General features: G+C 32.9%; 1 protein-coding gene across 1 annotated transcript; it reads right to left on the reverse strand.

Moving 5' to 3' along the window:
* Window positions 1-9,911: 9,911 nt before the first annotated feature.
* On the reverse strand, window positions 9,912-12,394 carry LOC125583884 (disease resistance protein TAO1-like). Its single transcript, XM_048751427.1, has 3 exons — window positions 12,021-12,394; window positions 11,618-11,926; window positions 9,912-11,528 (listed from the first exon to the last, which is right to left on the reverse strand). The coding sequence occupies exons 1-3, from the start codon at window positions 12,144-12,146 to the stop codon at window positions 11,049-11,051; spliced, it is 915 nt and encodes a 304-aa protein (XP_048607384.1). The 5' UTR covers window positions 12,147-12,394; the 3' UTR covers window positions 9,912-11,048.
* Between the last annotated feature and the right edge of the window lie 515 nt (window positions 12,395-12,909).

The following is a 12,909-nucleotide window of genomic DNA, read 5'->3' on the forward strand; positions in this document are numbered from 1 at the left end:
CGGTTGACATCAATGGACAGAATAGCTGGACATAAGATTGCTATCATCTTTCTCCAATCTTTCAAGTTTGCTCAGCCTTTCTTTGATATCTGCATTTCTTCAGAAATGTCTTGCACCTTTTTCTTGAAAGTCTCATCATTTGATCTATAGTCATAGCAAACATAAAACAAGAAAAATATATTCTGACGGTTTTATCTTTTTGTATATGTAATATTTCTGTGATATACCTTAAATGTGTACATCTTTTACATGTTGCAGCGTATCTGACCAATTCCAATTCGGGCCAGGAAAATCAGATCGAATGATTGTTCTTATCTCATTAGTAATTAGGGAATCACGTTTGAAGATGTAGAGAAAAATAAAAATATAATGCAATCACGTATATAAAATATATGTATGTTTCCTTTTACCACAATGATCCATTCACTTTAGAATGATTAAGAACACCTAAGACATTCATAGGTTGGGCATCTCCTTGATTTTGACCCTCATTTGCCATCTGGAGATGAGTTGCGTTCTAAGAACTACGATGCATAAGTTTACTGAATTATATAAGCTGTATATATATATACTAGGGCAGGCCAGCGCATCGCGCATGATTTTGTATTCACAAATGCTTGAGTTGACATGTATTTTTAGATTCAAGAGTTTGAGCCCCCTAAGTTCTTATGAAAGCAGAAAGATGAAGAAACTTTGAGAACACATTTCCCCTTTGCCAGTGGCTAAACAAAGCTATATCATGGTGTCAACGTTTTTGTTTTTCGATTATTTTTTCTTTGGTATTGTATCAAATTAACTGATTGTTCAACTCATAATTATAGACGTACAAATATTGATTTATGATAAAGTTTGATGATAATGTTGTTTTCTTTTTTAATTCTTATTCATGGTGGAGTGTGTGTATGTCAGAAAGAAGCCTATAACAACTTTAGGTTTTTGCGTATGGATTTGAAATATTTATTTTTATGCATAATGCATATTTGAGCTAGCAACGCATATGAGTACAGAGGCCCAGATAAATCTGAGCTAGCGACGTATAGAGTGCGGGGAAACATAGACATCTGAGCTAGCGACTCATAGTGGATGAGTACGTTGGCCCAGAGACGTCTAAGACGCATATTATAATATCATATATCTGCATGAGGAGAATGCGGGGTGTTTGGACTAGCTATGTACCATCAGCGCATTGTTTGTTTTGTGTGATGCGCTAGGGCATCATGTTTGTTTGTGTTAGAGCTAAACTTTCATAGTGGGAGTTCTATTACTGAGTCAGTGGTTTGCGTATTTAGTATCTCATACCTCACTGAGTGATTCTCATATGGCTCACACCTCTTTCTTCCCATTGCATGCTAGTTTGCCGAGTGTTAGATATCTGGACAGTTTGGTGTCTTTGGGGATCACATATTTTATTTCGGTTTTACATTCGATTTATTTAACATATTTTTGTAATTCAATTTAAAGATGTATTTCTTTTGAATCTATTTTATTAAATGTTTTAGTCTTTTATTCGGTTTTGAATAATTCGATGTAAATCAATATTTTACCGGTAGTAACACTCTGTTTTCGAGAGAGGAGAAGGCGAGTGTTACAAGAAGCCTTGAACATTGTTAAAGCCATATGTTTGTAAGAGAAATCTGTCAATTCGACAAAGATTTGTGGTCCTTACTATCAAATTAAGTTTAAGCCCACATTTTTCTCCATCACGTGTAAAGACTAACAACTCAAAAGAATTTAAATTAGCAATCTAAGACAAGAAAGTTATGGACAAGTTAAATTTACCTTTTCATACTCAAATAAGCCGCCTCTAAGGTAAGTAAAACAACTTTGTGTTCCTTTTCATGAAATAAGTTTGCTATTACACTAACTAGGAAACAAACCCGCGCATTCGCGCGGGCATATGGATTCATTAATAAAAAATTAAATTATTTTAACAATATTAATAATATGTCTATACTTAATATTTAAAATTTTTACTTATTTAAATTTTTTTATTTATTTATCTCATGCATTTATTATTTTTTTATCATACACAAAAATTGAGAGATATTTATGTATTAATTATGTGATAAAAATAAAATATTAAAAGCTGAAAGTTTCTCAAAATAATATTGTTTTTGAAATAAATGATATTGTAAACAAGTAAAATAATAAGATAAAATCTCTCTCTCTCTCTCTCTCTCTCTCTCTCTCTCTCTCTCTCTCTCTCTCTCTCTCACACACACACACACACACACACACACATACACAAAAGGTGTGTCCTTCAGGAACCTAATTTTTTTTGAAAAGGTGTGTCGTTTAGAAACTAAAAGAAACATGTGAAATGGTGTGCCGTTCAAAAATTAAATGAGGCGTGTAAAAAGGTGTGTCGGAATATGACACATCCTCTGCTAAAAAGTTTGAAGATCTCTCTCTCAAGTGCTGCTCCATTTTTTCCCCAAAACACTCTTTTTCAAGTTGGAGCTTTATAACTACAAAAATGTGCTTCATTCAGAAATGATCAGTTAGAGAATGAAACGTCCTTTGCTAAAACAGTTCGATGATTTCAGATTTTATAAAACGAAAAAGATCTTGTATGTTCAGTTACAAACTGTGATAAATATAACCGGTAAATAAAACTTATCTTTCTATAAAATAATGATGTTAGCGGAAAATAAAATCAAGTTTGTTATTATAGTACATAGACGATATGGCCTTTCTGAGATTATGTAAATTACTTCAACAGAAAAAATTATATCTGTTACATAATGATCAGCCAACAAATATGGTTAATAAACGCTTCATATAATAATCAAGAACTTAAGTGTCACAAGACAGTTAAAACAAAAACTATCTACAATATATGCAATCAGCTAAATGCAATCTCTATATAACATGGATAACCAATTTGATTTAGTAATACAAACTGTCAAACAAATGATTTAGGCATTGATAGATAACCAACGACATTCCCCTTCAAATTTTTCTATTAACAGAACATCAAAATCTTTACTATTAACTTTTGTTAAATGAAATAATTATAGAAATTAAAAACATTCATTCTATTCCTTGCCGTTTTGTCAGCGACTTAGTGAAGACATGTACCTTTTTTATTTGGAGAACTTTGAACCAGGGATCCAGTAGACAAAAAGACTATGATATTCTGGATTGGTAAGGGCAATAGCCGAAATCAATGAGTTTCTGAAAAGGATGATATTTTCTGATTGTAAATAACTCCATACAAAAAAAATAAATTAAAAAGGAAAAATAGTGAGGAAAGTATGAAGAAACCATATATGAGATTGTTAATCTATTATGAAAACATAGAATGATTAATCTTTTGAAAATATACAACTTTTCTGTTATGAAAGGGTTCAGTGGTCAAGCTTTTTTAAAAAATGCAACTCTTCACAATATGTAGACTTTTGTAAGTGAATCTACTGCGTCATACTCTAAATCCTCAATGAAATTGTGGTCGTTAGATTATAGATTGGGAATAAATACCACAATTAATTTTTCCTATTAAAATGATGATATACTCAAATAAACAATTAATTAAAAACAAAAGAAGTGGCTAAGGAAAGGATGAAAGGAACCATATATATATTTTGTTAAAAAGTCTTTAATATCAAAGAGTCCCATGGTTAAACCGTTTAAAAATATAAAACTTTCCAATATGAAATAGTTCAATCAAAGGCATGTTCATTAATACATTCGTGTAAGCAAATAATTTCTTTACTAAAAATAATTTATTTAATATTAATAGAATGTATATCTTTTTATTTAATACTTTTAATTTTTTTCATTTAAGTATTGAATATATTAATTTAAAATAACAATACTTAATAACTTAAGAATGAGAAGGTGAGATGTATGTAATAAAATTAACCATAAATTGACTTCTCAGTTTAGAGAAAGATAAATAAACATTTTTATTAGGAATATCGGGTTGAGACAATGGCAAAGACTGACCGATATTCAGTATTAGAAATATCAACCTCTTTGATTATCCTCTGCGCATGACAGCTATTTTGACATGGTGCAAGTGCAATAATCAGATCAGAGACTAAAACATGGCTTGACAAAACAGAATTTCCTCAACCAATAGATGGTAGCCGTGAACATATTCTTCACTTACTGCACAATTTCAAAATATTCCTCGCCAAAGATTCAATGCTTTCATCTATGATAAATCTAGACCCCTTGATGTAGACTTCGATCCCCATTTTTTAGGCATATGTTTGATTGAGATGGAGTAGGCGCTCTTTTATATAGTTGTTTTCTATAATAAATTCTCTTCCCACCTTTACTTTGAGGTATTTCCAACTCCATTTTATATTATATTCTAAAATAAATTTTGGAGTAAAAATGTTCTAATTCTATAACAAATACTCTCCATTGGGGTCGTTTTTCCTTCTGGTCTGGCCTTCACTATTCAAGAGTAAAGGAAATCAAATGCGATCTAAGCTTGACACCCTAGAATTTGGGAAGGCAGACCTATTGAATATGTCTACAATCAGACATAGGCGGGTGAGCGACTCGCCACCGATTTGAACTGGCGCATAGACCAATAGGAAGACTCTCTAGTGACCACGCCCATAGTCTAACCACCGGATTGGAATTTTGTAACAGAGTAAAAATAGGCTTACTCTACAAATAGAGTAATTCATTATTTTTTGTTCATCTCTTAATTTTCACTCTAAAATTTGAAGGAAAATCTAATTTTATCAAAGAATTGCTCTGTTTTGAAAAACAAATAGAGTAATCCGTTGAAAATGCTCTTATACCATCAAAATACATGTTCTTAATAAATTGTTCACTTAAATAATATACCAATAAAGTAATACTTCTTTCATAATTTGACAAGACAATTGTTCTAACGTCGTATGTGATTCTCCAAAAAATTGTATGTGATTCTCCAAAATTTGTTATGATCGTTTATAGAAATTAAGGCTTTTCCTTTTCATTTTCTCTTCTTCTTATTTATTTATTTATTTATTTCCCTGTTTCTTAATGTTGTTTTTCTCAATGTCCACAACTCTTTATATACAAAAGAAATATCTTAGATATATACAAAGAAAATGTTGTATCAGTTAAACATACAAAATTGTAATCGTTGAACACCAAAAATACAAATCACCAAATGTTGCAGATGTTAATCCTTAAAGATTGTAATGGTTTTTATAAATAGTTGTAAATGTTTATCTAAGCAACTGCGATGATTCATTTAATTGGTTATATCCATTAAATTTTCAACATAATACTTTATTTTCTCACAATTAATCTTTAAATATGAATTTATTGTCTATACATTATAGTGATATTTATACTTTCAATAGTTTTAAACTATTTTGAAAATTTTATTACTTTCAAATTATTAAGATATACTATAATGAATTATATATCAAAAATTTGTCTGGGAGCATTTTTTAAATTTAACTTTATGAAATTTTTTCGTACAATGTAATACATAGATTTGAAAAATATTAGTTTTGAAAGATGCAGCTTTTCAGGTAAAAATGCCGTTATAAAAGAAAGGGTATATAATCTATACTAAAAATAAACAGTCTTAAATGACATTATTGAATAAGTTACAATAAAGAGACACATTTGTAAAAAAATCATTTGTTGGGATTTTATGATTGTATTTCATAATTTGACCATTCATAATGCATAATCATATAATACTCACCAATAATACGTACGGTATAATATGAAGAGTTATTGTATTTGTAGCTTAATAATTTCTAACATTATATATAAAAGTTTAATTTCCCTAGAAACTTGTCGATGAAGTATCCCAACTTCTTTTTCAAGTCCAAACTTCCCCACTTAAACACATGCACAATCAGAAGAGTGATGCACTTGACGATGTTGTTGAGGCTGTGTTAGACCATAGTAATTGTTCTGGTCCTCCTAACCAAATCCCTCATTTACAAATTCTCAGCGATCTAGATAATTTACAAATTATACATACAGATCTGAAAAGACAGATGGGACATAAATAGAATTTGGAAACACTAACAAACAAAAATTCAAAAAAAAGAAGAAGCGTTATTTGAGATTCTCGGTTCAGTCTTTTGGGATGTGTCAATTACAATGTACAAAAAATAATTTAGGAGTTTTTTTTTGGTAAAATAATTTAGGAGTTAAACTTTTTGAAAAAATATCATTTTCAAAGACGAAAGATGTCGGCATTTATAAATAATCTGAGAAAAAAAGCTAAGTGAATCGTTGGCCACAAAGTAGATGCAATTATTCGCTCTTCCTCCCACGCATTCCTAACCATTAAAAAATAGTTACATTTCTTAAAATAAAATAACCACTGAATTGATTTTTTTCCTGTTAATATGTAAACTAAAAAAATGAATATTATTTGAACAGTAAACAAAAAAAAACTATATAATTTGAACCAGTTAATTGGCTACTTTGCATATATCTACAATTTATGCTATCGATGCATTTCACGTTTGTCAAGATCTAATTTTTTATTATTTTTCCATGCATGAAAATTATGGGATTACCCTCGTCTTCTTCCTCTCAAAATTCTCTGCAAACCCTAACAAAGGCCGCCGTCAACTTCTTTCAAACGCTGCCGTCATCATTTTTCTTGTTTATTCTACTGGATTTAGTGAAACTCCACTGATTCACAACATGAAAAGCTACATTTTTTTATATATATATCCGATTTCTCAACCGTATAACACCCAATCAGTGCGTATGCTTCCGCCGAACGCCTGTCTGCCGTAAACTTGGCCGCGTACTTGGCGTTTTCAAACATAGGTTTTAACCTTTTTTTACACTGTCTTTTTTCAAACGTTTGACTCTGATTTAAAGAGAATTATTCATCTCTTTCAAAACCTAATTAGGAGTTGTTGATGTACACATAATCGAGAAACAGTGAGCAAATTGATTTAGTGGAAAGGAGAGAGGGCGAGAGGAACAACGATCAATCAGCAGCCACGAGTGTCCAACGAATTTTTTTCCGACCAGGTTTGGATGTGGAGGGCAAGAGACAATGAGCGAGAGACAATCTGCTGAATAAACTACAATCCATTCTATTAATAAGTTTATGAAAAGAGATGACTTTTAAGGCAAATGACGGTTCTGCCGTTTCTGTAAAGCGGCGCCATTGAAAAGCTATGAATTGGTGACCATTGCTCAAAGGGAAGATGACGTCATAGTTTTATATTAAACAAAATCTTATTCGTTAGATTATAAATTCAAAACAAACTCCACCTTTGAATCTTTATTTTTTTTTCCTATAAAAAAGAAATGACGTCAGAGGTTTGAAAAAAGGAGAATTTGGTGTATCTATCTATATATATAAAGAAATGTTCGCCTCTCTCCCGTGAAGCCACGTCATCAAGTCATGCGTTATGTGAGTGACACGTGTCCCATTTTATATTTGGAGCCAAAATAAATGAATGCAGTCAGGGGTAATCAAACCCAGTACCTCTAGCACTGATAATTTCTCTTAGAACCACTAAGCTGAAGTCACTTTTTATAAATATGTGGCCGCGAAAATACTTATTATCGTGTCGGCTGGAAGCCCATGCTTCTTCTGCTTGTGGCCAGGGCCGACACTGAACTGACGTCAAGATGAAGATCGTGAAGTTAAAAACTTTGCTCCAAACAGTTTTGCAATGTTTCCAACCTTTATAACTTGATGCATATAATATATATCAAAATACATTTGTTGTACACGTTTTTATTAGTTTTGCTTTTAAAATAAGATATTTACAGTTATAAATGTTTTGTGCAAGTGAAGTAATGGTTGAAAAACCTCTATACATATGTCATTTTAAAATAACACCCAACTTCTATATATAGTCAATACATATGTCCATGTTATATTATAGACTAAATATTTTCTCTTTTAAAAATATAGAAAACAGTTTTTTTAGTTTACAAGCAAATGTTATAGAGCAAGTATGCATTATACAAAATAATATATATTTAAAATCCATACGCAAAAACATAAAAGTTGTTATATGCCTCTTTCTGACACATGCACACTCCAATATGAATAAGAATTAAAAAGAAAAAACAGTATTGTCATCAAACTTTATCACAAATCCACATTTGTATATCTATAATTATGAGTTGGACAATTAGTTAATTTGATACAATACCAAAGCAAGAATAATCGAAAAACAACTATACCACCGCATACTAATAAGTAACACATAACAGATAACCAAATTTTTGAATCTTAAAACAAATTTCAACTCGAACATTTAGTGAATATCAAATTAACTAATATCCCGCCCGTAGGGCGGACCGACCCTAGTATACAAAACACAAAGGGAAATGAAGAATATACCGCTGATTTTGACATAATTAAGTCGATGACAATTAGCCCAATAAAGGTCCGGTTTTTCCCTTTTTAAGTACAAGTTTCCGGTCACGTAGAGGGAAGCGAGATGACGTCTGTGTTTCACATGGTATAGTCATCTGCTCTGTGTTTCAGATGGTATATACATGTATAGCTGCATATTATTTACTAGAAGATATTTTACATAAGATACGTTACAGTTCTAATAATCACATACGGTTTCACGGTATTCAGTAAAAACATGTGGAAACTAGTTGATACAAGTCTTCCATTTTCACCTAATCACGTGCTTAAATTCCATGGTATGGACATGAGTGGCCTGTAAACTATTTACCATCAAATCATCAGCAGAAGGCAACGTCACCAATTTATTTACCATATGCAGAAAAAGACAACACACTTGTTAAACAGAATGGAAAACAAATATACAGTATAGTAAGTAACTTCAAATAGAACATAATCCTATAGATAATGTAAATATAATATAGATGTAATACAACATACGCAAATAATGAACCACCGAATCCTCCTATACCCAAACCCATACTTAGTAAATCTAAACCTTAGGTAAGATCCTATAAACCCAAATACAATATATAAATTACATTTGAAATCACATTTACTTGTTCAATAAATAATACCTAGTATGGATCCTATATAAAATCGTATATAAATATATGTTCTATTTATATCAGTTGAGCATCGTATGTAATATAGTATAAAAAAGAAATAAGAGCATTTGTTGATGAAAATATCATCTTCTTCATCTCCTTTTTTCAGATACATCGACACTTTTCTGAAATCACAACAAAGTACAAACACGAGACACATGTAACATTAATCATCAATGATGATAATCAATCATAGAATCTTACTGGTAACGATGGTGATAATCTAGCAAAAAAAAGCTACTATGATTTATGTTTTCGTTGATATCAAGACAAACAGAGATCTGTAAAAAGAAGAATAAGAAGAAAATAAAATAAAACAAAGAACAAAATAGAAAAATGTTACACCGGTGATTGAAAGGACATTTTGGAATATATGATAGAAAATACGTTGAATACTGTGGTCAACTTTTTTTTTTGTTAGATAGTTAATTATAATTTGTTTGATGTATACCGAGTGCAATTTCCCTTGAAAAAAAACGGATTGCTATTATATATAGATCTTGTGGTTTTTTCTCCCATGACCTTTTCTTATGTAGGCTCATAATCTTAATATTTAGCTTGAAATTCATGTAAACTTAATTATTCATTGTTATTGGCTATTTTTTTGCAACAAAACTCTAGTTCTTAACAAATAAGGAGTCTATAATAAATCAAAGTGAAACAGAACCACATAAAGAAAAGATAAATCACTTGTCAATTGTATTTTATCATTGTTATTTATCGCTGCAATCTTCCACTTCATTAGTAAAGTAATGATTTTTGGTGCGCCATAAACAAATAATCCACAAACGTTTGTTGATTACTTGTTTACATCAACTGTGAAATCAACAATGGTTACTTCATTTTGAGAAATGGGAAATACATGCGATGACATAAGCACAGCTAGCTACTTGAAACTCCTGTTTTAGCTGGTGCTTATTCTAAGGTAAGTAAAACAACTTTGTGTTCTTTTTCATGAAATAAGTTTGCTATTACACAATGATAATCTTTTACACACATACTGCAAAATGCGAAATGTTTATTCAGCTTCCATCGAACTGAGAGAGCTAAGCTTTCTAGAGGACGTAGTCCGCATTCTTTAATCTCCCAGTTTTCTTTTTTTGAACCTGAACTCAAAGACTAATTCGGGGGAAGTCACAGTTTCTTCAAATTCGATTACGACCAGATGCTCAGAACGTGGACGGAGTGGGTCCCATATATGCTGGGAAAACACCGACATCCCTCAGTTTGCCATTGATGCAATAAGATATATCCGACCTGTACCAATCCGCAGGCCCAACGTCGTCAGGGTTAGTAACCAGCAAGAGGCAAGCTTTGAATCTCAAGGATGTAGGAAAATGTGTATCGAATCCATTCAGTTTCATTGACACTGAACTCCCCGTGGCTCTGTAACTGAAATAATATGCAGGCACCGTTTCTCCGGGAAAGATCGCCCATCTTTCTATCGATGTCTTGAGAATAAGGTCTACTGCTTCTCGATTCAGTTTGAGGCAGTTAACAAAGCGAAGATCACTCAGCTTTGTCCTGTAAAAAGAGCAATCTAGTCTCTCGAGGGACTCACAGTTTTCTACATGCATGAATTTTAATGAATCTGGAAGCTGTGGGAGCGAAACCAGCTTTGTGCATCCGTTGATTACAAGTGTTTGTAGACGAGACATTTCTTTTACCAATGGAGAAATTTCTTGAATTCCTGTGTCGCTCAAGTGAAGATTCGTGATGAGGTCAAAAGCATGATGCGATTTCCTTAGGTTTTCACTGTATGACATGTCTAAGGTATCAAGACGAGACCATGACCTGATTGATGTTGGAATTTCTTCAATAGCAGTTCCTATGATTCCTAGAAACCTAATGTTTGTGGAAATCTCAGGAAAGCTCCACAAGGAAGGGCCATTAACGTTGATGTTCAAGAAAATCAAGAGATTTCATGTTGATGTTCACTGGAAGGGCCATTAACGTTGAGCAATTTCTGAGATTCAACTTCTTCAAATTATGAAGATTCCCAATAGAAGAGGGGAGCTCCACAAGGCTTGAACATCCTTTGAGATCCAAATTCTCAAGATTAGTCATATTCCCAATAGAATAGAATAAGGGAGCTCCACAAGGCTTGAGCATCCTTTGAGATCCAAATTCTCAAGATTAGTCATATTACCAATAGAAGAGGGAAGCTCCACAAGGCTTGAGCATCCGTACAAATACTTAGCCGTCATAGAATAGGGGAGCGCCACCGAGAGAAACAACTTTTTGAGATTAGTCATATTTCCAATTGAAAAAGGGAGTCCCACAAGGTTTAAGCATCCAGAGAGATCCAAATTCTCAAGATTAGTCATGTTACCAATAGAAGAAGGGAGTTCCATAAGGCTTGAGCACAGCATGAGATTCAATTTCTTGAGATTAGTCAAATTCCCAATAGAAGAAGGAAGCTCCACAAGACTTGAGCAATTCTCGAGATCCAGTTCTCGGAGATTTGTGGCAGTTGAAAGATTAGGAAGCTCCTTTAGATTTATGGAATGAGACAAATCCATCCACTTGAGATTTCTAATCGTCTGTACAGATAAACAAAATGCATCATTAAGAAAAAGACGATCCTCAGTTAAAGCATATTATTTAGAAATATATACATATTTGTACTTACTTTATTTCCTTCCCACAATTTCTCAAGGTTGCTACAACTCATTTTTATTTCCATTAGGAGCTCCGGATTAAAATTAGAAGGCAGACATGTCATCGGGAATGTTCTCCAATGCAGTAATCTAACTTCTCGAGGTAGACAGTTCACACTTTCTAATATGTATTGACTATTTGTTCGTACGAGTATAATATGCTCAACATAATGACTATCAAGTCTTAAGAATTGGAGATTGGACATTCTTTCAAAGGCTTGGTCGCTTATCTTCAACTCCTTCTCCAACAAAAAGTTTATTCCTATAACACTTCGACTACCCTGAAAAAAAAACCCCAAAGATACATAAGCAAACATGATTTGTTTTAACATTTTCTAGGGAGAAATGCTGAGAACGACCAATGTGAACACTTACTAGTGTATCATCACGTAGTACTTGGCGTATATCTCCATCATCAACCAAAAACTGACGCTGCCCAGGTTCGTTAGGGGATTGTTTACGAACAATTTCCCTACCCAAACGTGCTAGCAAATCATGCATCCTTATATATCCTTCTGAGTCTACGGATATGAGAGATTTCTCAGCTAAAACACGAAGACGACTTTTAACAGCAACAAATTTCTCTGCAAGAAACTCTTCTACTTTGCCAATCTGTTCACCGTTGAAAAAGCAGGCTATGTGAAGAAACAAAGCTTGATCTTCATCGCATAAGGCATCATAGCTGAACTTTAAAATACTTTCTGTTTCACCGTCAAGTCTAGTTCTTAACAATAATCTTGCGTTGTAACAATAATCCGACTTCCACTGCCAAACCAGCAAGTTTCTTTCGCCAAGGCATCTAGTTGCGCTGAGTGATCCACGTCATCGAGAACAACTAACACTTTCTTATTTTTTAGCCGGTCCTGTGCAACTCCTAAATGATGGATAGTGACATCATTCTGATTGAGTATTAGAGACGATAACTTATTTTGTAATTGCAGTTGTGCGCTGTATCTATCAAAACAAGGTCTTGGATACTCTCTTTTGATATTCTCCATGAAGACGCTAAGTTGAAAGTCAGGAGAGTGTTGGCTAAATAGAGATCTGGCGATGGTGCTCTTACCAATTCCAGACGGACCCCAAATCCCTATCATCCTCACCTCATTGGAATCCAAGCGTAAGGGCAGATCCATATTTTCCATGTGAGCTCTCATCCCTAAGTGTTGACATGAAGAGAATAAAGAGCAAGAGTAAAGACATGAAGAACATGAGTGATCATAGACAGGAGATCATGGACATGAGATCATGGACAGAAAATCATGGA

This window comes from Brassica napus, chromosome C3, assembly GCF_020379485.1.
Source record: "Brassica napus cultivar Da-Ae chromosome C3, Da-Ae, whole genome shotgun sequence".
In the NCBI taxonomy this organism is placed as follows: domain Eukaryota; kingdom Viridiplantae; phylum Streptophyta; class Magnoliopsida; order Brassicales; family Brassicaceae; genus Brassica; species Brassica napus.

Excerpts from the sequence above, each read along its gene's own strand:
- LOC125583884 (XM_048751427.1), bottom strand. The coding sequence starts at position 12,146 with ATGCATGATTTGCTAGCACGTTTGGGTAGGGAAATTGTTCGTAAACAA. Across the intron at positions 11,927-12,020 it reads TACTACGTGATGATACACTA|GGTAGTCGAAGTGTTATAGG; the intron begins GTAAGTGTTCAC and ends TTTTTTTTTCAG. Across the intron at positions 11,529-11,617 it reads AATTGTGGGAAGGAAATAAA|ACGATTAGAAATCTCAAGTG; the intron begins GTAAGTACAAAT and ends TTATCTGTACAG.